Source organism: Lepidochelys olivacea (assembly GCF_965140295.1).
Source record: "Lepidochelys olivacea isolate rLepOli2 genome assembly, chromosome: 14".
In the NCBI taxonomy this organism is placed as follows: domain Eukaryota; kingdom Metazoa; phylum Chordata; order Testudines; family Cheloniidae; genus Lepidochelys; species Lepidochelys olivacea.
Genome location: NC_140424.1, coordinates 19,574,356 through 19,600,762, shown reverse-complemented (window position 1 = coordinate 19,600,762; position 26,407 = coordinate 19,574,356). Strand labels below are relative to the sequence as shown.

At 43.1% G+C, this 26,407-nt stretch overlaps 2 protein-coding genes across 2 annotated transcripts in view; one reads left to right on the top strand and one right to left on the bottom strand.

The window, feature by feature from the left end:
• Positions 1-26,407, top strand: part of RAB40B (RAB40B, member RAS oncogene family) — a 61,783-nt gene that overhangs the window by 17,133 nt on the left and 18,243 nt on the right. Inside the window, exon 2 of the mRNA XM_084647089.1 lies at positions 23,219-23,279. Within this exon, the coding sequence (XP_084503215.1) occupies positions 23,219-23,279 (61 nt within the window). The remainder of the gene's footprint in view (positions 1-23,218; positions 23,280-26,407) is intronic.
• LOC311530454 (SCAN domain-containing protein 3-like) overlaps positions 145-26,407 on the bottom strand; it is a 48,901-nt gene continuing 22,638 nt past the window's right edge. Inside the window, exons 2-3 of the mRNA XM_084647090.1 lie at positions 2,861-2,948; positions 145-2,584 (exon numbers count right to left, since the gene is read on the bottom strand). Of these exons, the coding sequence (XP_084503216.1) occupies positions 2,197-2,584; positions 2,861-2,948 (476 nt within the window). The 3' untranslated portion in view covers positions 145-2,196. The remainder of the gene's footprint in view (positions 2,585-2,860; positions 2,949-26,407) is intronic.

The window sequence follows — 26,407 nt, the reverse complement described above, 5'->3', positions numbered from 1 at the left end:
TATTAATTTATATCGGAAACAATATAATGAATAAAATAGAAGTTGGCAAACATTTTTATTTCATGTTTATTTTGTAAACAAATAATACAATATTACAATACAATAAAAAATATTAAAAAATCAAATCAGCAAAGTCTCCTAACAAAGATATTATAAAAAAATTTATTAACGCAATAATAGGCTTTTAAAATCTTAACCTTTACTAATGTGAAAGGTGAGCTTGCTTCTTCTTTGTCAGTTTATCCAGTCGTGGTTCAGTTGAGGACTGTACCACACGCAATGGAGAATGACTATCCATACTGTTCCTGTACTTTGTGTTAATGACACTCATGGTTGAGAAGCCAGTCTTGCAGAGGTATGTTGAAGGAAATGGGAGAAGAGTTTTCAGAGCAATTTCAGTAAACTCAGGATATTCTGCTTTCACTTTTATCCAAAAGGAAGCAAGTGATGTTGTAGTTTCAAACGCATCTTTAGTCTTTTGTCAGCAGCCAGCTCCAACAATTTATCCTCCATAGTGACAGTTAAGTCATCTTTCAATGGAATAAACGGATGTCGGATCCATCCAGTCCCTTTCCATGGATCTTCTTCTGCTGGAAAGTAAAACTCAATGTTCCGCCAAATTTGTCAAGTGTTCACTGATGACATTTTGTAGAGATGTAACATCAAGGTCTTCACCTGCATCAGCGATGATTGTCACTTAGTTGTGAAACATGTCATAACAATCTCTTGACACTCGACTCTTCCATGCTTTTAGCTTTCGTTTATGTCCGTCAATCTTGTCTGCCATTGTAAGACACAAAGCCATCCTTCCCTGCATGGAGGTGTTGAGATCATTAAAAATGGCAAAGATATCAGCCAAATAAGCCAGCTTGGCTATCCAATCCACATCTCGGAACAGTTGTGACCAATTTGGTTTTTTTGTCCTGAAGAAACTCGGAGAGCTCGTTTCGGAGCTCAAATACTCTTGGCAGGACTTTTCCCCTCTATAACCAACATACGTCGGCATGCAGTAGGAGCTGTTTATGATCAGCTCCCATATCATCACATAATGCAGTGAATAGTCTCAAATTTATAGCATTTGCCTTTACATGGCTCACAATTTTTACGACCTCGCTGAGCACACTGTTTAGTTCTGTTGACTTTTTTTTTTTTTTTTTTTGTTGCAGGACTTGCTTGGTGAAGGAAGCAGTGCATTAACTTGCTTTCGGGTGCAAGCGCCTTAATCTGGGTAACCACTCCAGAATGCCGTCCTGTCATTGCGGCAGCGCCATGAGAACATACGCCTACACAAAACTTGAAGTCCAACCCCCATTTGTTAACAATGTAGTCGCTCACAGTCTTGAACACTTCAGAACTAGTTGTTTTTGTTGGTAGTGAAACAGAAAACAAAAACTCTTCCTTCAAATCACCCTCATGTTCAAAGCGCACATACACCATCAGAATTGCCGTATTAGCAACGTCTGTACATTCATCAAGCTGCAAAGAAAAGTACTTTGCTAATTTAATCTGTCCTATGAGCTGATCTTCCATATTGTGAGCCAGATTGTGAATTCATCGAGCTATAGTGTCATTTGAAAGTGGCACCTGAGCCACTTTCTTTGCCACTGGCTCGTCCAGCATTTCCATACAGACATCTTTAATACAGCCTATCACTAGTGTCTCACTGATAGCTAAGGCTAAAAAGCCATACACAACGCAAAACGCTACTTTATAAGAAGCTCGCAAAGCACCAGTATTTATGTGTGACACTTCAAAGATCTGTTTCTGACAGCCTTTTAAATCAACATGCTTCCTTTCAAAGAACTCTTTTGGCTTTGAACTAATTTCATTATGTTTTGTATTTAAATGTGTGGAAGTATAACATTGTATAAGGGGACATGCTGGATACATTGTATATGAGAGGGCATGCCAAAACATGTTACAAAGTATCTGAGGGAGCACACGTAGGGACAGTTAGCTTTTGAATGGAGAAGAAATTAAGATAGAGCCAGCACGTCTAAGAAGCAGGTATCAGAATGGACGGGGTGAAGGGCAATTAGTTAAGTTAACTGGAAGCTGTTAAAGGAGATTGTTAAGGGTTGCAGGAAATTGAAGATACGTGACTGGTCTCAGGGATCTCGAAGGGTGGTGACTAAAATCTTTTTCTTCTTTTGTCTGTAACTTCTCTGTAACTTGTTCTCCAAAAAACTGTATAAATTAAAAGACACAAGCCCCACTCGGGGGGCTCACTTCTAAATGTATTAGCAGAGCAGCTTTGCTAATAAAACAGAGTGGTCTGATAAATTGTGAGTCGGAGTCAAACTTTGACAAATGCCTCTTGAGCTTTGACGGTGTCATTGCGTCGTTAGCCAACACGTCGCCACAAATAACGCACTGTGGTTTTGGCACTCCACCATCATTCATGGCTACAAAACTGAACTGAATGTATGAGGAGTCATATTTCCAAGTAAAGCTAGTATGAATTCTTTTTGTTGACAATACTTCGGTTTCATTTATATTGCCGTCCTCTAATTCAGAATAACTTGCATGTTCAGCAACCGGATGTCTCTGCTTGCTAAATATGTTGATTGGGCCTCGCTTCGCCCTGTGTAAATTAGGCATAAAAATAATTAATATAAATTCCATTACCCCGGGTATATACTTAATTTATGATATTAGGATAAAAGCCGAATAAATGCAGTGGGAATGCTTTTAATTGAGAAATATGTGCGGAAGAACATTGATTAATAGGGTAAGTAATGTTAGGATAAGAAAATACATAAATTTTAAAATTAAATTGAAAACAACATAATAATTGGAAAGTTAAGAGGGTTTGAACATATGGAAAGAATGAATAATGAACGTCAAAAATAAGATTTACCTGTCTGAAAGATATGGAGTGAGAAAGCGAGGAATTTCGAGAACTTCCTGGCAGAAACACGTAGGTTTGATTCTAGAAGAGGGGAAGGCTATAAGTAAGAACAATGAGAGCGTGTATGAAACAATTTATAGATATGGAGGAAGCGAGGACGTTATGCTCATACAAAACACATGGGATCTTTTCAGGGGGAAAAGGCAAATATGCCGCATTTATTGAAAATACAACAGTTAGCATATGCTTTTCAGACACCACACACACACACACACACGTCCTGCCAGTTGTTGTTTATAGTTACCAGTCTATTGTAGCTCGAGTCAATGTAATGGCCAGTTAGATTGAGGATGAGTGAGAAACTGGGCTCTGTTGGTTGCAATCCAATGCTCCAAGGCTTTGCAGGACTGAACCCAGAGTCCCATGGCAAAACACCCCGGCTTTATAGTAGTAAATTCCCATTTGAGTCCATGCATTTTGCAATGTCATCCTGTAATTGTTAGTCCTTAAGTGGTGTTAATCTTGGGGTTTTCTGCTGTTATCATTTGATGGTTATTGTCGGGCTTCCCATCGTTATCTCCTATTTGTTGTCTTGCCTTCAGGGGTGCCTGTCTCACCTCTGAGGTTGTCAATGCTGTTAACATGTTTAGCATCCAATACAATGGATGTTTTCTGCTCTTTCCAAGTCTCTCACTTTTTCTTTCAGAGTAGCAGCCGTGTTAGCCTGTATCCGCAAAAAGAAAAGGAGTACTTGTGGCACCTTAGAGACTAAACAATTTGAGCATAAGCTTTTGTGAACTACAGCTCACTTCATCGGATGCATTCAGTGGAAAATACAGTGGGGAGATTTATATACATAGAGAACATGAAACAATGGGTGTTACCATACACACACTGAGGAGAGTGATCAGGTAAGGTGAGCTATTACCAGCAGGAGAGAGGAAAAAAACCTTTTGTAGTGATAATCAAGGTGGGCCATTTCCAGCAGTTGAAAAGAACGTGTGAGGAACAGTAGGGGGGAAAAATAAACGTGGGGAAATAGCTTTACTTTGTGTAATGACACATTCACTCCCAGTCTTTCTTCAAGCCTAATTTAATGGTGTCCAGTATGCTCAAATACATTTGTTAGTCTCTAAGGTGCCACAAGTACTCCTTTTTTCTTTTTCACTTGACCATCTGGACAAGATGTAATGGCTTTTACACCATATCTTTTTCTGATGCATTCATTCCTCATTCACACAAACAGTCTCTCACAGAAACCTGAAAAGGTCCGACAGCAGTATTTTATATTCAGCAGAATACATTGTAAATCAAGCCTTGCTAAATCTTATAACTAAAACAATTCACAATGGGGCTTCAGGCCCTCAACATTTCTCTAATCTATTTATCATAGACACAATACAAAATCCTGTCTCTTACTAACTAAACTTTATAACAGGTCCTAATTGTAATGCATATTGGAAACAGCATCCCAGTCTCAGACAGTCATTCTTTTCTGATATTCAAAAAGGGTGGCTGGCAGAATGAAATCAAAGTTTACATCAGTTCTTATAGTACAATTATAAAATCCTGCTCCTACAAGGACTGTCTATTTGGCTATAGGTGTGTGGTACTCAATTGTCTCTATCTACTTCGTAAGGGATATGGCAGAATAGGACAGAAAATAATTATTATTAAAATTTATAATATTATTAGTACTTACATTCTCAGATCAATGGGTTTGGACGGGGTCCCAAATGACAAACACGCAGAGATCCGTATGATGCTCTTTATTCAACTTCTTGATGGTAACCGCCGGTGGGGCGGCATCTTTATATGCGAAGGAGTGGGGTAAGTGCGTGCTCGCACGTCTCATGCAAAACATGCTGTAGCACTATGGCATAATTATCAATATTATATATGTGCTTCTGAAAACATAATATTATTTAATATTGTCGACTTTTATCGACTGATAATTATTCTTGGTGGAATTCCGGTGCGATTTTTAAATTATACTATTATTTCTTTCTTTCTTTCCTGGAAACTCGCCGCAGACCGGCAGCCAATGGCTCGCAGACCGGCACTGGTCCACGGACCACTACTTTGAGAAGCACTGGTCTAGGGGTCATGAAACCTTCAGGGTATAAAGAAACCTCCTCAATGGAGACTGACTCAATGACAAGGCTTAATGAATGGGACATGAGTGAATTATAAATTTATCAATAAGAATTTGTTTGCTAGCACTTTTTAAAAGAGTTAAATGACCATTGTATATATATGCACTGGCTGGGAAAACCAACTTTAGCCTTCTTTTACTATAGAGGATGAATTTCATGTGCAGCTCTTTAAGGTTAAAGAAACAGTTCTCAAATATTCTCTTCTTTTTGTCATTTGAAGGTTCAGGAGAGTGCTGTCATTATGACACTACAGATGTACTTTGGATCTCCCCTTGCTCTGTCAAAGCTTGCTGCGTTGTAGCAAAGGTCATCACAACCTCTGAGAGTGCTTGTGATAGCACAGTGTAGATTTACAAAATACAAATTACGAAACTTGGCTGCATCTCGTCCATTTCAGAAACCTAGCTTGATCTTTTTCAGTGAAATGGGTTTGTCTTTTCCTTTAGAATCAGCTTCTTCATATGAGGCCTGATCCAAAGCCTGAAGAAATAATTGGAAAGGCTCTTGCTGACTTCAGTAACTCAAGAGTACATGATTCTCTTGAGCCAAATATCTTAAACTTGTTTACTATTAAGTGCCAAGATATGAGAGGCCATTGTGTTTTTCTTCTGGAATATGTTGCACAATGTGAAGAATTTCATCTGTTTTCAATATTATTTGTGTTTCGAAGCTATTCTCTAGCAAAAACAAACTCTGGGTGTGTTTTTGTGTTTTCAGAAGTAAGTAAACTAAAGTTTCATAAGAACTGGAAAGCAATCTTTTATAGTTATTGTAACAGCTCTCTGTACATCCCTTCCAACCTTGCCTTAGTGTAAATGTACAAGAAGCTGAACAGTTACAGTCAGAGTTCCCTCTAATTTTTCTCACACATGTGTGGAATGAATTTTGTGATGTGCATCAATATGGAGGTGATGTGACGATGCACATCACAAAATTCATGTGGTGGGGGTGGGGCAGAGGGGTTCAGAGTGTGGGAGGGGGCTCAGGGCTAGGGCAGAGGGTTGGGTTGCAGGGGTGTGAGAGTTCCGGCTGTGGGTGCGGGTTCTGGGGTGGGGCTAGGGATAAGGGGCTCAGGGCCGGAGCAGAGGGTTGGGATGTGTGTGGGTTGGGAGTGAGGGTTCTGGCTGGGGGTGTGGGCTCTGCGGTGGGGCCGGGAATGAGTGATTTTGGGTGCAGGAGGGTGCTCTGGGACTACGTCAGGGAGACAGGACTCCCCCCCCCCCCCTCCCCCGCAGCAGCATCTGGGCTGGGGAGGAGAGGCGCCTTTCCCCACCATGGCAGCTTCAGGGCTGGGGCCACAGGATAGGTGCCCCTCCACTGGCCACGGCAGGGCTGGGCCAGGGCAGGGTTGGGGTTGGGGGAGGGGTGTCCCTCCCCTAGCCGGGGCTGAGTTGGGGCCAGGGGAGGGACACAGCTGCAGGTCCGAGCTGGGGCTGGGTTCAGGCCACCCCATCCCTGGCAGCGTCGGGTCTGGGGCTGAGTTAGGGCCGGAGGAGGGGCGCCCCGGACCATCTACAGCAGGTCCAGGCCGGGCAGGTTCACTGAGCGCCTGTGCGGCACTAAATAGGCTGCTATGTGGCCATGCAGCTGCACAGTTTACAGAGAACTTAGGTTACAGTTAGTAGCCAAATGAGCAGTTATTATGCCTAAGCAACTGGGAAGCTTAGATAAGACAACTTTTCATAAAGTAATTGTACTTTTTGTGGTGTCAGAGTACTTCACGTGTGCCAAGCGTCCATTTGCTGTTCTTTCCTGGATGGGCAGAATGCCTGACCTTATGTTGTTTGCTTGTATTGTGTTCATAGAGATTGTGTATACCACAAAAAGGGGGCACAAGATAAGGGGGTTGAAGTTGTGTGTGTTTTCAGTATGACCCACAACATGCTAGGCACTATAGACGCACAAAGAAGACAGACTCTGCCCTGGAGAGTTAATATTATTTTTAAATTGAGGTTTTAGAACTGTAAGGCACTTTTACCAACAGACTTGAAGTATGCAGATGAACTAAAGGGGAGGACTGACTCTCCGCTGGTGTCATAATCCCATCATCCACTATGAAGGGTTGATCGTAAGGCAGCAATAGACGGAAGAAGGTGTAGCGAAGGCAGAAAGCAGAGTAATCCTGATGAAATGGCTTTTCAACTGATAGTACACTTTAATTTCTAATCCAAAATGTTTTCCTTCAGAGTGGAGTAGGGTTCACAACCCTTCCAGTTTTGCCAGGAATCTTCTGGAATCAGACCAATGTTCCCTCTAATTTTTGACAGGCCGTGTGCACAAAAAATTTCTTCTGTGCAAATTGTTGTGCTTCTGTGCAAATTTTTGTGCGTGCGGTGTTTCGTCATGTGCACGGGGTTTAGGATCTGTGTGCATCCGCACACGCTTACAGTTTAGAGGGAACAGTGAATCAGACCCTATCTCCCAGAGGCTACTGAAGCCAAACTGGGAAATTTTAGGCACTAAAAATCCAGCGGCGCAGCAGGGCTAAGGCAGGCTGCCTGCCTGCTTTGGCCCCACGCCACTCCTGGAAGTGGCCGGCACGACCCTGTGGCCTCTGGGCGGGGGAGGGGGGAGCGGATCTCTTCATGCTGCCCCGCCCCAAGCATTGACTCCGCAGCTCCCATTGGCCGAGAACTGCAGCCAATGGGAGCTGCAGGGGTGGTGCTTGCAGGCGCTGGCAGCATGCAGAGCCCCCTGTCCCACCCCAGGGGCTGCAGGATTGTGCTGGCAGCTTCTGGGGGCGGCACGGGACTGGGACAATCAGGAAGCCTACCTTAGCTCCCCTGCGCCACCGACTGGGAGCCGCCCGAGGTAAGTGCCTCCTGGCTGGAGCCCTCACCCCCTCCTGCACCCCTGCTCCAGTCCTGAGTCCCCTCCTGCACCCAAACTCCCTCCCAGAGCCTGCACCCCACACCCCTTCCTGCACCCCTGCTCCAGTCCTGAGCCCCCTCCTGCACCCAAACTCCCTCCCAGAGCCTGCACCCCACACCCCTTCCTGCACCCCAATCTCCTGCCCCAGCCCTGAGCTCCCTCCTGTACCCAAACTCCTCCCAGAGCTTGCCCCCTCCCACACTCTGAACCACTTGGCCCGAGCCCAGAGCCCACACCCCCTCCTGCACCCCAACCCCCTGCGATGGAGGGAGAGGAGATGGAGTGAGCAGGGTGGGGCCTTGGAGACGGGGGTGGCCGGGGCAAGGGTGTTTGGGTTTCTGTGATTAGACAGTTGGCAATCCTAGAGTGGCGTTGTCTTTACTTTTGCCATTAAATGTACTATTTGTGTACGTTATTGTAGCTCCTAAGCCCTGGTCTGCGCTAGGAGTTGAGGTCGAGTTTAGCAGCGTTAAATTGATTTAACCCTGCACCTGTCCACACGACGAAGCCCTTTTTTTCGATTTAAAGAACTCTTAAAATCAATTTCTTTACTCCACCCCTGACAAGGGGATTAGTGCTGAAATCGGCCTTGCTGGGTCGAATTTGGGATACTGTGAACGCAATTAGATGGTATTGGCCTCTGGGAGCTATCCCAGAGTGCTCCATTGTGACCACTCTGGACAGCACTCTCAACTCAGATGCACTGGCCAGGTAGACAGGAAAAGGCCCGCGAACTTTTGAATTTCATTTCCTGTTTGGCCAGCGTGGCAAGCTGCAGGTGAGTGCAGAGCTCATCAGCAGAGGTGACCATGAGGGAGTCCCAGAATCGCAAAAGAGCTCCAGCATGGACCGAATGGGAGGTACAGGATCTGATCACTGTATGGGGAGAGGAATCCGTGCTATCAGAACTCCGTTCCAGCTTTTGAAATGCCAAAACATTTGTCAAAATCTCCCAGGGCATGAAAGACAGAGGCCATAACAGGGACCCGAAGCAGTGCGACGTGAAACTTAAGGAGCTGAGGCAAGCCTACCAGAAAACCAGAGAGGCAAACAGCCGCTCCGGGTCAGAGCCACAAACATGCCGCTTCTATGATGAGCTGCATGCCATTTTAGGGGGTTCAGCCACCACTACCCCAACTGTGTCATTTGACTCCTTCAATGGAGATGGAGGCAACATGGAAGCCAGTTTTGGGGACGGGGAAGATGATGATGAGGTTGTAGATGGCTCACAGCAAGCAAGCAGAGAAACCGGTTTTCCCGACAGCCAGGAACTGTTTCTCATCCTGGACCTGGAGCTAGTACCCCCCGAACCCACCCAAGGCTGCCTCCCGGACCCGCCAGGTGGAGAAGGGACCTCTGGTAAGTGTACCTTTTTAAAATACTATACATGGTTTAAAAGCAAGCATGTTTAATGATTAATTTGCCCTGGCATTCGTGGCCAGTACAGCTACTGGAAAAGTCTGTTAACGTGTCTGGGGATGGAGCGGAAATCCTCCATGGACATTTCCATAAAGCTCTCCTAGACGTACTCCCAAAGCTTTTGCAAAAGGTTTCTGGGGAGGACAGCCTTATTCCGTCCACAATGGTCGGACACTTTACCACGCCAGGCCAGTAGCACGTAGTCGGGAATCGTTACGCTGCAATGCTTCGTTCTGCATGTTTGCTGGCGTTCAAACAACATCCGTTCTTTATCTCTGTGTTATCCTCAGGAGAGTGATATCATTCATGGTCACCTGGTTGAAATAGGGTGCTTTTCTTAAGGGGACATTCAGAGGTGCCCGTTCCTGCTGGGCTGTTTGCCTGTGGCTGAACAGAAATGTTCCCTGCTGTTAGCCACGGGGAGGGGGGAGGGGTTAGCCACGCAGTGGGGGGAGGCAAAATGCGACCTTGAAACGAAAGCACATGTGCTATGTATGTAATGTTAACAGCAAGGTTTACCGTGAAAGAGTGTACCCATTGTTCTATAAAATGTGTCTTTTTAAATACCACTGTCCCTTTTTTTTTCTCCACCAGCTGCATGTATTTCAAGGATCACAGGATCTTATCCTTCCCAGAGGCTAGCGAAGATTAGAAGGCGAAAAAAACGCACTCGCGATGAAATGTTCTCTGAGCTCATGGTGTCCTCCCACAGAGCAGAGACGAATGCATGGAGGCAGACAGTGTCAGAGTGCGGGAAAGCACAAAATGACCGGGAGGAGAGGTGACAGGCTGAAGAGAGGGCTGAAGCTGATAGATGGCGGCAGCGTGATGAGAGGAGGCACGATTCAATGCTGAGGCTGCTGGAGGATCAAACTAATATGCTCCAGCATATGGTTGAGTTGCAGGAAAGGCAGCTGGAGCACAGACCGCCGCTACACTCCTGTGTAACCAACTGCCCTCCTCCCCAAGTTCCATAGCCTCCTCACCCAGACACCCATAGCCTCCGGCCACCCAGCCACTCCACCCCAGAGGATTGCCCAAGCAACAGAAGGCTGGCATTCAATAAGTTTTAAAGTTTTAAACTTTTAAAGTGCTGTGTGGCCTTGTCCTTCTCTCCTCCACCACCCCTCTCAGTGCTTCCCTCCTCCACCATCCCTCCCGGGCTACCTTGGCAGTTATCCCCCTATTTGTGTGATGAATTAATAAAGAATGCATGAATGTGAAGTAACAATGACTTTATTGCCTCTGCAAGTGGTGATCGAAGGGAGGAGGGGAGGGTGGTTAGCTTACAGGGAAGTAGAGTGAACCAAGGGGGTGGGGGGTTTCATCAAGGAGAAACAAACAGAACTTTCACCCTGTAGCCTGGCCAGTCATGAAACTAGTTTTCAAAGCTTCTCTGATGCGCACCGCGCCCTCCTGTGCTCTTCTAACCACCCTGGTGTCTGGCTGCGCGTAATCAGCGGCCAGGCAATTTCCCACAACCTCCCACCCCGCCAGAAACATCTCCCCCTTACTCTCACAGATATTGTGGAGCACACAGCAAGTAGTAATAACAGTGGGAATATTGTTTTCGCTGAGGTCTAACTGAGTCAGTAAACTGCACCAGCGCGCCTTTAAACGTCCAAATGCACATTCTACCACCATTCTGCACTTGCTCAGCCTGTAGTTGAACAGCTCCTGACTACTGTCCAGGCTGCCTGTGTACGGCTTCATGAGCCATGGCATTAAGGGGTAGTCTGGGTCCCCAAGGATAACTATAGGCATTTCAATATCCCCAACAGTTATTTTCTGGTCTAGGAATAAAGTCCCTTCCTGCAGCTTTTGAAACAGACCAGAGTTCCTGAAGATGCGAGAGTCATGTACCTTTCCCGGCCATCCCACGTTGATGCTGGTGAATCGTCCCTTGTGATCCACCAGTGCTTGCAGCACTATTGAAAAGTAGCCCTTGCGGTTTATGTTCTCGCCGGCTTGGTGCTCTGGTGGCAAGATAGGGATATGGGTTCCGTCTTTGGCCCCACCACAGTTAGGGAATCCCATTGCAGCAAAGCCATCCACTATGACCTGCACATTTCCCAGGGTCACTACCCTTGATATCAGCAGATCTTTGACTGCGTTGGCTACTTTTATCACAGCAGCCCCCACAGTAGATTTGCCCACTCCAAATTGATTCCCGACTGACCGGTAGCTGTCTGGTGTTGCAAGCTTCCACAGGGCTATTGCCACTCGCTTCTCAACTGTGAGGGCTGCTCTCATCTTGGTATTCTTGTGCCTCAGGGCAGGGGAAAGCAAGTCATAAAGTTCCATGAAAGTGCCCTTACACATGCAAAAGTTTCGCAGCCACTGGGAATCGTCCCAGACCTGCAACGCTGTGCGATCCCACCAGTCTGTGCTTGTTTCCTGGGCCCAGAATCAGCATTCCACCGCATGAACCTGCCCCATTAGTACCATGGTGCCCACATTGCCAGGGCCCATGCTTTGAGAGAAGTCTGTGTCCATGTCCTCATCACTCTCCTCACCGCGCTGACGTCGCCTACTCGCCTGGTTTCGCTTTGCCAGGTTCTAGTGCCGCATATACTGCTGGATAATGCGTGTGGTGTTTAATGTACTCCTAATTGCCAAAGTGATCTGAGCGGACTCCATGCTTGCCGTGGTATGGCATCTGCACAGAAAAAACGTGCGGAACGATTGTCTGCTGTTGCTCTGAGGGAGGGAGGGGCGACTGATTACATGGCTTACAGGGTTGGCTTACAGGGAATTAAAATCAACAAAGGGAGTGGCTTTACATCAAGGAGAAACAAAAACTAATGTCACACAGAATGGCCCCCTCAAGGATTGAACTCAGAATCCTGGGTTTAGCAGGCCAATGCTCAACCCAATGCTCAACCCACTGAGCTATCCCTCCCCCCGGTATTTCAGGCAGGACTGAATCTCCATTAAACTTTTCAAGGTGCCTCTGACAGACCACACCGAAACGATTGTCGGCTGTTGATTTCATGGAGGGAGGGAGGGGGGAGCAAATGAATACAAAACAAATCTGGTGTATTTCTTGTTTTGATCCACTCCATCTATCTTTTTACATCTTTGATTGCAGCAGACGGTGCAGTAGAACTGCTAGCCATTCTCATCTCCTGGCTGCTCGCCAGAAGACAGTGCAATAGGACTGCCAGCAGGACTAAAGAGAATGACCTGGTCGAGTCATTCCTATTTTAGTCCCTGCACCCATGTCTGCCCAGGCGCTCCTGATCGACCTTATCAAGGCGGCCAGGAGCACTTTGGACATGATGACGATGGTTATCTGGCCTATTGCACCGTCTGTTGCCAGAAGGGAATGGGCTGCTGCTGTGTAGCAATGCAGTACCATGTCTGCCAACACCCAGGAGACGTATGGTGACAGTGAGCTGAGCGGGCTCCATGCTTGCCGTGGTATGGCGTCTGCACAGGTAACTCAGGAAAAAAGGCGCGAAACGATTGTCTGCTGTTGCTTTCAGGGAGGGAGGGAGGCATGATGACATGTACCCAGAACCACCTGCGACAATGTTTTTGCTTCATTAGGATCTCAACCCAGAATTCCAATGGGCGGTGGAGACTTCGGGAACTGTGGGATAGCTACCCACAGTGCAACGCTCCGAAAGTTGATGCTAGCATTGGTACTGTGGAAGCACTTCGCCGAGTTAATGCACTTAGAGAATTTTGTGTGGGGACACACACAATCGACTATATAAAAACGATTTCTGAAAAAATGACTTCTATAAATTTGACCTAATTTCGTAGTGTAGACATACCCTAAGAGTCCTAGTCATGGACCAGTATCTTGTTGTGCTAGGCGCTGTTCAAACACCCAACAAAAAGACCATCTCTGTCCCAAATAGGTTGCAATCGAAATATAAGATAAGAGACAACAGATACAGAGAGGCCAGCAGGGGAGTACAGGGAAACAATGAGACAGTATTGGTCAGCATTAAAGGCAGTGGTTTGGGCATACCAGCGAACTGTTGGCATTATTTTTTATTTTTTTTAATAAATGGCAATGTGAACTAACTTGATGTATTACTTATAAGATAGTAACCGCATTTTAGAGTTACAATGACTTTAACTGGGACCCGCTGGGTATAAACTATATTAGTAGGCTGAGTTACTATGTTGGCTTAAGGATTTTCTTTCTCTCTCCCCCACCAAATCCTGTGTAAATGTGCATATATCCTTGTGCTTTGGCGAAGTGTATTCCCTACCGTAGGTGAACTAGCCAACTCCATAAATGAGGTGAAAGCACCATAATACCATTTGACTAACATCATTTGGAAATAAACAGGTAGCAGAGGAGCATTCAGATGAAAAGTGCAATACAGGAGGTAGGTAAGATCCATAACTTCACCTCTGTTTTATTACTCTTCAGAATGTTTTGTTACTTTGCACTACCACACACAGACCCCATTGTGCTAGTTTTTCTACTAACATAAAGCAAAACAAGGAACTGTAGTGTTTTGAAAAGTTATTATTATATAAATGCCATCACTAAAAATCCTATGGCCCTCCTGATGAAACGACAAAATCTACCTATTGGTCTTCAAACTACTGCCAATTTAGTACAGTTTTTGGCACTCTTATCATTGTGCGCAGTTGCTTGCAGATCAGGAATAAATTTAGTAGTCTGTCTAGAGCTGACAAATTGTGCACTTCTTGATTGTTTGCTTTTGTATAATAATGACTCTCTGAGACTAAGCCCCTTAGCATTTTGTGTATTCAAAGCCATTACAAATAATTGTCACATACATTCACTTTGCTGGAGGATTTAAAAAACAAAACACCATAAAAGCATACATGCGCTTGTTCACAGTGTCAAATTCTCTTTATACTTGCCCATATAGTTCCATATCTTTTATGGTCTAAAACAGTTTTCTCTTCTCCCTTCACCCTCTCCCAAGCTCCCCTCCCCCAGCCTATAGCAACAAATACTGGAGTGTAAATGTAAAAAAACAAAAATGAGTGCAAACCAGCCACTGATATGCCAATGTGAAAAGGATTGAGACCTACAAATACTTGACAGTCTTAGTTAGGAAACCATTCCTAGGCAACACTGGCACTTTCTTATATTAGATCTTGTATCAGTTTTGGATAGGGGAAGAATTGCTGTTTGAAAAAGATTTTGAAAAAAAAAAACCCAGATAATAGGATTTTTTAAAAACTCTTAGATTTATAAAAAATCACGTTATTTTCTCTAATTTGTAACATGTTCTGAAATAAACTTAATTCTGAGCATTGCCTACCAGAGGGGTAGCCCCAGTGTGTCTGTCATTTTTGTGATAGTAAACTGCTTTGGGATTAGCAAAACACATTTGTGTGGAGATAATTAGTGAATAGTAAATTAGATTCTCTGTTGGTGTTGATTGGCAAAACTACACAGAGAGCGAGAGAGAGGGGAAGAGATGGTATCATGGTATATACAATATGTGGGAATACACACAACATATTTTATCTGAGTGGCCTTGTTTCTTATATATACCAAGATTTATAAAAATGCTGGTTGGGAGTCAGGCTGTCTTTTGGTTTGGAAGAAATGCTTTTTTTTTTTTTTTGGTCATGTTGGAGGGATTAGCTTGGAAGAAGGATAGTATAAAATCCTGTGGTCATGACCATAAGCAATGAGTGCAAACCTCATATAGAATAAACTGAAGGAGGACCACCTCTTTCATACATTCCCTTTGAGGGGAGAGAATGAACAAAAATACCATTTCTGTATAGTATCCTGTATCTTTCTAAAAAACAAATCTTGATGAGTTTTCTGAGATTTCTGAAACTTGGAGGGTGATATTCCCTTCCAGCTTTTCTGAAAGCCGTGACTAAAATGCACCAAAATAAGGAAAACATGTTTTTTCCCCCCTGGTAATGCTAATAATACTTCTACACAATAACATGCTATATATAGCACCTTTCATCTGAGGATGCTTACTGAAATCTGTAGTAAACATTCAGTTAAGGAGCTACTGCCTGATATCTTTTCCTTTAGATGAACGGAGGAGAGGAAATGCTGAACTGAAGTTTGTAATTGATGCTTCCTTTTGAAGTGGAAAGTTTTTAGTTCTAATTCCCATGGCAAGATAAGTCTGTAGTGATATGCAGATAAAAACAGACTGTTTCATCACTTACGAGTAAATATTAGGACAGGATAGAATTAAATGTGATTTCAGTTATGCTCTCTACTTCCTTTCTATTTATAGTGATAGGCATGGTTCACTGGCTGTTACTTCAGTTAAAAGACAATTCACTAGCTGATGCTAAATGGAGTTTCCTTTTCTGAACAAATATTTTTCCTATGTGTTTAGTGTATTTAGCCATCTTAGATTACATTACTGTAAACTGAATCTGGATTTTAAAAAGCATGTATACCAAAATACATTATATCCATCAAAAATGTCTGGATTTGGTGTACAACGTGACTATCAACAATTCAGTTTTTCGTCTAGTGGCACGAATAGTGAGAGGAAAACAAAAATAGTTCTAAGTACACAGGTTTTAGCCCCTTATTCTTTTAATCAAAGGTCTGTTTTGGTTTCAAATGGGGCTTTTTTGGTTTAGTACTTGTTGCTTTCTGTTTTGTTTTTTTAATAAAAAAGGCAACTGATGGAAAATACACAACAAACTTTATTTACAATACTGGTTTGATCTAGAATTGGAGTCAATAATATGGGTTAAAACTGATGGGAAGTCTTCTGGAAGAGTTGCCAAAGTCTAAGTAATCTGACTCTTAACATTTATGAGAGAGGCAGTGTAGGTGAGGTAATATCTTTTACTGGACAAACGTCTGTTGGTGGAAGGTACCAGCTTTCAAGCTTCACTGAGCCCTTCTTCAGATCTTCACTTGATCTGAAGAAGAGCTCTGTGAACCTCGAAAGCTTGTAGCTTGTACCACCAGAAGTTGGTCTTTAATAAAAGATATTATCTTGTCAACCTTGTCTCTCTCATTTTCTGGGACCAACATGGCTATAACAACATTCTTTAAATTTATGTAAGAAAGTGCTCTAGCTATGAAGGAGCTTTTATCTAATGACTGAAGAACACCCCCTTTGAGTGTAGAATTCTTGTAAATTTCAATATTCCGGCCACTTAGAGGGAAGTAGGCAGTCAGAGTGAAAGGGTGGAAAGAGTTCTATCCATGTGCCTGCCAGCCAGAACATTGTCTTTTTCAAATAGCATCTGTTGACAGGTGGGTTTCAAAATGAGAAAACTGTCATATTCAGGAATCAGCAAATTGTGTATGATTACTTTCTTAATTGTGTTTTATGACTGAGTTAATGAATCAAAGAATACATTTAGGATTTAAAATATTGTAGATTAGTTTGTAATTTCAATTGGCCCTATTTTTCTTTTTTTAATTTATATTTTATTGATTTTTTTTTCAAAAATAAGGGGAAAATGGGGGCAAGGGGAGACAAAAGAACAACAAAATAAAGGGAGGAAGGGAAGCTGGGAGAGAAAAAGGGAGCGACATTGCAGTTTCCATCTGCTCGAGATTAATCAAAGGTTTCTAAAAAAAAGTCATATTTATCTAAGATCCCTCTTCTCAAGGACGTTACCTGCTTTTCATGTCAGCCAAGTTGCTGAGCCAAGCTTCTGTGCCTGGAGACAGCCTGCTCTTCCAGCTGAAGAATATGAATTGTTTGACTACAAGCACTGCTCTAGAGAGCCAAGCTTTCCATGAGTTGGATAGTTTCTAAGATGATGGGCTGTATCCCAAAACACTGTTTTGGGAAATGAGTTTTAAAGAGATACCTATTATCATATTGATCATCCTGCTATGTTTTGGAGCCACAGGACTGCCTGCCTGACTAAGAATACAGGCTGTATGATAATGCTGCAAGTTGGGGAAATGGAAGCTTCTGGATGTTATTGGGAGTTGCAGTTTACACAAAGCCACTCTTGGCTTCCCATTCACGAGAGAAATGTTTTTAAAATGTCATTAATTTTCCTAAAATAAAGCCAACAAATAGTACCTGGGAAACCTCTCAGGATATGCAATATTCTGGGAAACACATTCATTTTAATAATACTAATTTTGCCTCAAAGGGTTTACCATCTGCCCAGATCTCTTGCTGCCTGGGCTAAAATGGGCTCTAGATCATTGTTGACCAGATTCTCAATCTCACTGGGGATGAGCATCCCTAAATATTTCATATGTTTGGGATGCCACCTAAAATTCCAGTTGTCAGAGATTCCCTATTAGCATTTTGCTTATGCCCAGAATTTGCTTTTCCCTATTGATTTTATATCCCAAGAGGTGTCCAAATGCATTTATTAGTTTTAATAGAATCTTCAGGTTTGGATAGTCGGCCAAGAGCATTGTCAGCATAAAGCATGATCTTGTGCTCTGTTTGACTTATCTTGATTCCATGTATATGTTGTTTTCTACGGACAGCAATAGCTAACAGTACTAGGGGTAGGTCAAACTACAGAGGTCAAACTGCAACCCTGTTCGTGTACCCCTGTGAATTGGGAATGGTTCTGAGATAGTGCTATTAGTAATCATCCTGAAAAATGGATTCATATAAAGAAGTTTAATCCAGAAGATAAATTGAGTACCAAATCCGAATGTAGCAAGTATGTAAAAAAGGTAATGACAGGATACACAGTCAAAGGCCTTCTCTGCATCCAGGGACATGGCAGCAAGAAGATCCTTTGACTCCCTCGAAACTGCAGTGATGCTAATCATTTGACTCAAACTGTCAGATCCATGTCTGTGATGGATGAACCTCACCTGATTTACACGAATAATTTGGGATAGGATTTTATCAAGCCTTTTGAAAGGGCAGTAGCTAATATTTGGGTGTCACAGGTGATGAAGGAGCTTCACCTTTATTTACCATGCATGCTTGGATCTTTAGCATATCTGGGGATGACTGAAACAACAGCTTCCCTTAAAGTGTGAGAGAGTGTATTAAAATTCCTGGCTTCATTTTACATATCCAATAACTTGGGAGCCAAGACTCTATTTTTCTTGGTATGTGTACAGTCTGTACACTTTAAACAGATAGTTTTTAGTACAGTAATTAAGTTTGACAGAAGGATTGGAAGTTAAAGAATGATCATTCTGAATGGCAAGTAAGCAGAAGGCAAAAATGGATCTGACACTAAACCTGACTTGTTTTACATTAACATTAAGAGATGCAGCCCAATTTTATTTTATTTTAATTTGATTTGATAGATTTATTTTTTTTTTTTGCTATAAACTTTCTGTGGAATGATATTCATAAGTATAGGACTTGGTTTTTAACATCTTATTAAATGTCTCAATGTTGAATTCACTGACTAGGTGATGGTCTCTTGTATCAACTGCAGTAAGTATGAAAGTTGCTGATCAGTACTTTGATGGGTGATTGGGGTCTGACAAACACCAGTGTGTGAATTTAGCTGACATAATAGGCATACAGTTAAAGGAAGAGGGAAATAAGTAAGTTCATGAAAATGGAGTTCTTTTTAAAAGTAAAATTTAAATATTATTGTGTTAAGCACAAAGATGAAAGGATTAATTTTTATCTCAAAAAGTACAGAAAATAGGTTTCTTTGGATTTGTCAAGCCCAAATATGGCATTGAATAAAATCTTTCACTCCTGAATCATTGAATAAAATCTTTCACTCCTGAATCATAGGACTGGAAGGGACCTTGAGAAGTCATCTAATCCAGTCCCCTGCACTCATGGCACTCAAGTATTATCTAGACCAGTGGTTCCCAAACTTGTTCCGCCACTTGTGCAGGGAAAGCCCCTGGCGGGCTGGGCCGGTTTGTTTACCTGCCGCATCCGCAGGTTTGGCCGGTACGTCCCTCAGCCGCCGCTTCCAGCAGCTCCCATTGGCCTGGAGCAGCGAACCGCAGCCACTGGGAGCTGCGATCGGCCAAACCTGCGGACGTGGCAAGTAAACAAACTGGCCTGGCCCGCCAGGGGCTTTCCCTGCATAAGCGGTGGAACAAGTTTGGGAACTACTGATCTAGACCATTCCTAGTGGAAGAAGTGGTCCTAGTGAAGTGGAAGAACAGAATATTGAGGGGTGTGTGTGTGATCCTGCAAGTGAAAGAATGAATGAAATATGAGTATTTTTAAAAATCCACTCCATGTGGAAAATGTTCATTGAAGAAAGTCAAGTAATCTAATGTACCAAAGCAGTTCTGCTGAAGAATAGACTTTGGCAGATTTATATGAGGATATAATTTAACAGACATTGCTGTATGTGTCTCAGAGTGGCATTCTGTATTTTTATGTTTCATTTATTGATCAATTTCTCTTTACTTGGTTGTTTTTTGTAAATATGCCTTTTATTATTTTTAGGAAACTACTTTGTTACTGAGACCCAAAAGATATATAATGCTTTTATTTAAAAAAAAAAAAAAAAAAAAAAGCTTGCTTGTAGCAACATCCTACACATGAATATTAGCAGCTGCAGTGGTAAACGTATACGCGGCCAGTATTGAATATCATCAGAAATAGCCACAAATATTTGTATAGCTCTATACATGGAAATGTTTCTCATGGCACTGTTAATGACTGCAGTAATGCTAGTTTGGATTATGAAGCAATGTTAGTCACACTATAGTTAAAATAGCAACTGAGGTTGTCCATTTGTAAGCCTGTTTGGGGGGGGGGCAGGTTTACACTCCTTTAAAAGCACAAAAATCTCAGTGACCTCACCATTGGTAGATTGGATCTGGGGCCAGGGTAAAGCTTTTTTACCAAATTTGAAGTGAAATTGACAAGGGTCCCTGGATTAAAAGTTCCTAAATTTACAGGTGTTCCCTGGATTTAAAAAAAAACAACACTATTTTTTGCCATTTTGTAGCAGAAATCAGGCAAGAAATAAAACTTGCTTTATTGGATTTCCCTAGCAGTGATCTAGAAGATAGTCAACTAAATTTCGATGCTTAAGGTCTAACTTCAGAAGTTTAACTCTTGCATTTGTAACATCTCTAGGGAATGTCAGCTAACAAACATTTCAAACTGTGGGGTCCTCCCTCTGGTGGGGCACAACAAGCTGAAGGACTTGACTGGTTATGAATTTTTTCTTGTTTCTTCAGGGTAACCAGTGTGTGTTGGTCCAAACTGGACACCATCGAGGTTCCCCCCTTTGCCCTGTGCCAAGGGGGCTGTGCCTGGGACATGAATCTCCAAAGGGGGACTCAGCAAAAAAAAAGTTTGGGGACCTCTGGTCTAGCACATTCAATGACTGCTGGAGATTGACATTCAGTTTTTGTAGAGGGAAAAAGTTTAACCCTATTCCATAGAGGGAGACTTGAAAATGTAACCCAATCACTAGGGTGATTGTCAGTGGAGGACGGGAGAAAATTTTTCCTTCAGAAGGTTCCTAAGGCTGTAAAGTGGCACAAGCATAAAGCATTCTGTTCTTCATGATCACGGATAAAATGAGGTTATGGTTGAAGACAATAATATGACCTGATTTTTCTAAAGGTATCTCTTACAGGAGTCAGAGTATCAGCCATGTTAGTCTGTATTCGCAAAAAGAAAAGGAGTACTTGTGGCACCTTAGAGACTAAATAAATAAATTTGTTCGTCTCTAAGGTGCCACAAGTACTCCTTTTCTTCTTACAGGAGTGGAGTTAAGATACTTGTTTAAGTGAAGCCTTAACTTTGCTTTTCCTTGGTTTTATAAAAATAAAAAGTATTCTTCTAAAGTAATATACTCTCAGACAACTGCACCTTTAATGAAGCTTTATGTGAAGGGACTAGTGCATCCTTTTGTGCCATATTTATTAAACTATAATTGATTTTAGAGCAGGTCAAATTTTTATTTTCAGTCCTGAAATGCTGTTTTGACTATGTTTGTTCTGCCGTGTTTGCTTTTGAAATTATTCACGTGACTCTTGTTTGGAGAGGAATGGCTACTCTATATATGGATACCTGTGTTTACATGTGAGCAAGGGCATTTGTGTGTAAACAGGAGTGTTCACTAGTTATCTGATTTTTTCCCCCTCTCCCTTTTATTTAAAAGTTTGCCATCCAGCCAAGGATCAGAAACAGTATAGTGTATCTTAGGTGATCTCACATACCACAAATAGTAAATACAGTATTCAAGTTGAACAGTTGAGCACAAACAACCCATTCGTTGAAAAATGTTGTTCCAAGCTACCCAGTGAATAGTTACTAATAAATGTTAATTGAAATTGGGAGCAGTTAAAGTATGATTTACAAAAAGAAAGGGATAAGTTTCCCACAAATAATTACCTCAAAGAAATTGTTCAGCTGTATGTCCCAGTAAGGTATATAAGCACATGCTTAACATTAAACACCTTCCCAAATTGAGTCCTTAATTGTCTCTCTGTCAATGACCCTGTCTGATACTCACATTTGTGAATGATATGCTTCACTTGAATTTTCCATCGCAGATATATTATAATTACTGTTCCAGACTCTCTTACTGTTTTGCGAATGTAAATACTAATAAGGCATAATTACTCCAAAGTGTGACTTGGAGTTCAAGTACATTCTTTCACAAATTGGGCCAGAGCCATAACAGTTTAGAACTTACAACAAATTAAAATGTTGTTCTTTAAAAAAGCAAAACCAAAACTTAGATATTGCTCCCAGCAGAGTTAAAGGATTTATTTTCTTGTCTTCTAATAAATGCAGATTGGTTCAGTAGAAATTATGTAGAGCTCTTCTGTAATCCTTATTGTGTAATAGGAAGCTGAAGAAACAAATTATCTTATTGTTGCTTGCACTAATAGTAGGCTCTTGACACGAACTGTACCCTTTGCTCTAACAGCTTCATTCATTTCCTTCTACTCCATAGAAATAGATTTCAGGTTGTATATTCTTAAAGTTGAAGCCAGACAAAGCTATTCCGTAGAAGAACATTATTCATTCAGAAGAACATTAGACTTCTACAACCACACAATTGACATCTGTTGGTCTCATTGTTATGGTTTCATGCTGTTTCTGATTCATAACAAAAACCTTTGCCTTTCATTCTAAAAGTCACATCACAGTGACTAATGCTAACTGTAAAGATGTTCAGATTCTGTTATTAGCTGTTCGTATACACAAGCTAAATTCATACCTTAGTTTATTTTTCCTACATAGTCTTGCACAGCCAGGGTTCTGACCTGTTAGAGCAGGTCAAAATGGTATCTAGGTAGGCTTTTATAAATCAGAAATATGTAATATAACTTCATAGAGAATGCACTTCATCTCAGTTGAACTGAAGATTTCAGCTGTGATAAAACCCTATTCCCTGAATGTTTGTTTTTTCCACAGCAACACATTTTTCCTTCTTTTCAGTCTTTTGTTTTGCTTACCTAGTACTTTGCCTTCAGGTAATAAAATATATCATCTTTAGTCTTACCCGAATGTGACTTGACTCATATTTATGAAGTTCTCAGAGCTAGTGTCCACCTTTGTCACTGATTTAGGGGAATTCTTGAATAAGCATGTTGAATTAAATAGGAAATGACTGACCTACAACAAAGCCAAACGTTTAGAGGACACTTGAGAAGTGCATTTACCAGTGCTACTGCATGGTTTGGCTCAGTTGTCAGACTGTTACATATTTGTAAAGAATGTTTAAAAATTGAATTTGAAAGATCTGTTGTATTTCAGGGACTTTTTTTTTTAAGGTCCTTAACTGTATGCTTTGTAGATGTAGTACCCAAGCCCAGTGTTTCAGAGCACTGATGCTAGCTTGCATTATGGTGGGTTTTTGTAGTGCCACCCACAGCCTCATAGCTACTTCTGACTACTTTTTTCTAAGCTTTGAGAGGTCTCCATAACTTCAAATCCACAGAATGTGTTTGACCCATACATATTGGACTAATGGAAGTATTTTTTCCTTGCTGTTAACTTCTTTTAAAGATATAAATATCCAGACACTACTTAATTCAGTAGTTCTAAGATTCTAACTCTAAACAAAATTTATTTTCCAGGTATTGATTACAAGACGACGACAATACTTCTGGATGGCCGTCGAATAAAGCTACAGCTGTGGTAAGTGTTTGTTCCATTGTTCTTCCTCAGTGCCTTTTAAACAATATTAGTCAGTGGACTGTAACTCTTCAAGGCAGGTAATATCTTCTGCACTCTGAAAGTACCTAGCAAAGCGATGAAGAATGGTCTAGTGGTTAGGATGCTAGCCTAGGACTTGGGAAATCTAGATTCAATTCCCTGCTCCGTCATAGGCTTCCTTTGTAACCTGGCCTGGTCTACAGTACGCGGTTATTTCAGAATTAGCCGAGTTACCTCGAAATAAAACTGGTTCTGTCCACATGACCAAACCAGTTTTTTCGATTTAAAGGGTCTTTACTCCGATTTCTGTACTCCACCTCGGCAAGTGGAGTAGCGCTAAAATCAAGATCGCAGTTCCGGGTTACAGGTACTGTGGACACAATTCGACGATATTGGCCTCTGGGAGCTATCCCAGAATGCTCTCTTGTGACCGCTCTGGACAACACTCTGAACTCTGATGCACTAGCCAGGTAGGCAGTAAAAGCACCAGGAACTTTTGAATTTCCTGTTTGGTCACCATCAGCACAAGTGACCATCAGCACAGTCCACCATCACAGACAACCACGTAGTACCGGATTTGCAGACGAGCTCCCAGTCTGAACGGGAGGTACTGGATCTCATTGCATGTTGGGGAGACAAATCTGTTATGGCAGAACTACTTTCCAAAAAAAGAAATGCAAATATGTATGCTAAAGTCTCTAGGGCCGTGATGGAAAGAGGCTACTCCAGGGACACAGAAAAGTGTCGTACAAAAATCAAGGCGCTCAGGCACGTGTACCAAAAAGCCAGGGAGGCGAACGGGCGCTCTGGGTCACAACCCCATACATGCCACTTCTACCGTGAGCTGCATGCAATTATGGGGGGTGATGACACCACTATCCCACGACTGTCTGTGGACACCTACAAGGGGGGAGTAGCACAGAGCGAGGATGACGAGGAGGAGGACAGTACAAGGCAGCAAGTGGGGAATCTGTTTTCCCCCCTAGCCAGGAACTGTTCTTAACGTTGGAGCCAATAGCCTCCCCCTACTCCCAAAGCATGCTCCCGGACCATGACCCTGGAGAAGACACTTCTGGTGAGTGAGAGCTTGATTGGAGCCGTGCAGGGTGGGGGGAAACCCAGCTGCCCTGGGCTGTTCGCGTTTAGTTTAAAGGGCTCATCCCTCCTCAGAGCCTCATCGGAGCCCCGTGGTGCGGGGGGAGGAGGGTGTTGTGTGAAGCGATCATCCCAGAGAACCCGCAGGCTGAATTCTGTTGCCTGGCCGCTGCCTGCAAGCTGAATTCTGTTGCCTGGCTGCATATGATGGCTTACTCACACCAAAGTGGCAGGCACTTCAGTATAAGAGGCAAAATGAGACCTTGTACAGAAAGAACATGTGCTGTGTACTATGAATTGCCTGTTTCACTGAGAAACAGTGTCCCCTTTGTTCTCTAAAATGTATCTTTTAAAATGCTACCCTCCCTTTTTCTCCTCCTGCAGCAGGCGCAAATGTTTCAATGTGGCCCCTATCTACTCCGTCCCCAGCGCGAACTCGGGATAGCATGTTTGCCGAGCTCATGTAGTCCTCCCGCACTGATAGGGCCCAGTTGAACACGTGGAGGCAAAGAATTGCAGAGTCGCGTGATGCGTTACATGAATACGAAGAGAAGAGGGACGTGCTCGATGAGAGCAGGCAGGATGCTATGGTCAAGTTTATGGGGGAGCAAACTGACATGCTCCGCTGTATGGTGGATCTAATGTGGGAAAGGCAGCAAGACCACAGACTGCTGCTGCAGCCCCTGAATAACCGCCCTCCCTCCTCTCCAAGTTCCATAGCCTTCTCACCCAGACGCCCAAGAACATGGGGTGGGGGTGGGGAAGCTACAGGGACCAACACAGTCAACCCCAGAGGATTGCACAAGCAGCAGAAAGCTGGCATATCCTAAATTTTGATTTGGTTTCTGGACTTGTCCTTCCCTCCTTCTCCACCCCCCTAACCCAATAGCCTCCCCCCATCTAGCTTCTGATTTCTCTCAATGTTTTGTGCAACAAATAATAAAGAATGGTTTTTAAACAATTGTGACTTTATTTCCTTTCATATATATATAGGGGGTGGGTAACTTTAAGAGAAACAAATACAACTCTCACACCGTACCCTACCCAGTCATGAAACTGGTTTTCAAAGCTTCTCTGATGCGCACCACTTCCTGCTGTGCTCTTCTAACTGCCCTGGTGTCTGGCTGCGCGTATTCAGCGGCCAGGTGATTTGCATCAACTTCCCACCCCGCCATAAACGTCTCCCCCTTACTCTCACAGATATCGTGGAGCACACAACAAGCAGCAATTACAATTGGAATCTGGTTGTGCTGAGATGTAACCGAGTCAGTAAACTGCGCCAGCGCGCTTTCAAACGTCCAAATGCACATTCTACCACCATTCTGCACTTGCTCAGCCTATAGTTGAACTACTCCTTACTACTGTCCAGGGTGCCTGTGTATGGCTTCATAAGCCATAGCATTAAGGGGTAGGCTGGGTCCCCAAGGATAACTATAGGCATTTCAACATCCCCAACAGTAATTTTCTGGTCTGGGAAGTAAGTTCCTTCCTGCAGCTGTTCAAACAGACCAGAGTTCCTGAAGATGTAAGCGTCATGTACCTTTCCCGGCCATCCCACGTTGATGTTGGTGAAACGTCCCTTGTGATCCACCAGTGCTTGCAGCACCATGGAAAAGTACCCCTTTCAGTTTATTTACTGGCCGCCCCGGTGTTCCGGGGCCAAGATAGGGATAATGTGTGAGGTATTTACAATGGTCAAAACTGTAGTGGAGATCTGATCGGGCTCCATGGCTATGGTTCCTGCATGGGTAATCCTGGGAAAAGGGTGCAAAACGTAGGAGATTAGAGTGGCAGGGGAAGCTATGCTGTTTGGTTCATGGTAGCTGAACAAAGGCTGAAAATGGTTGTCTTCTGTGGCTTTCAGGGAGGTGGGAACCCAGGACAGACAACATGGAGAAGCTCGGAAGCATGGCAATAGCAGGAGAGCAGAGTTGGCGACAGAAGCTGTGCTGCTTGGTTCATGGTAGCTGAGCAGAGTTGAGCTGGAGAGGTGGATTCATAGTAGCAGGAGAGCA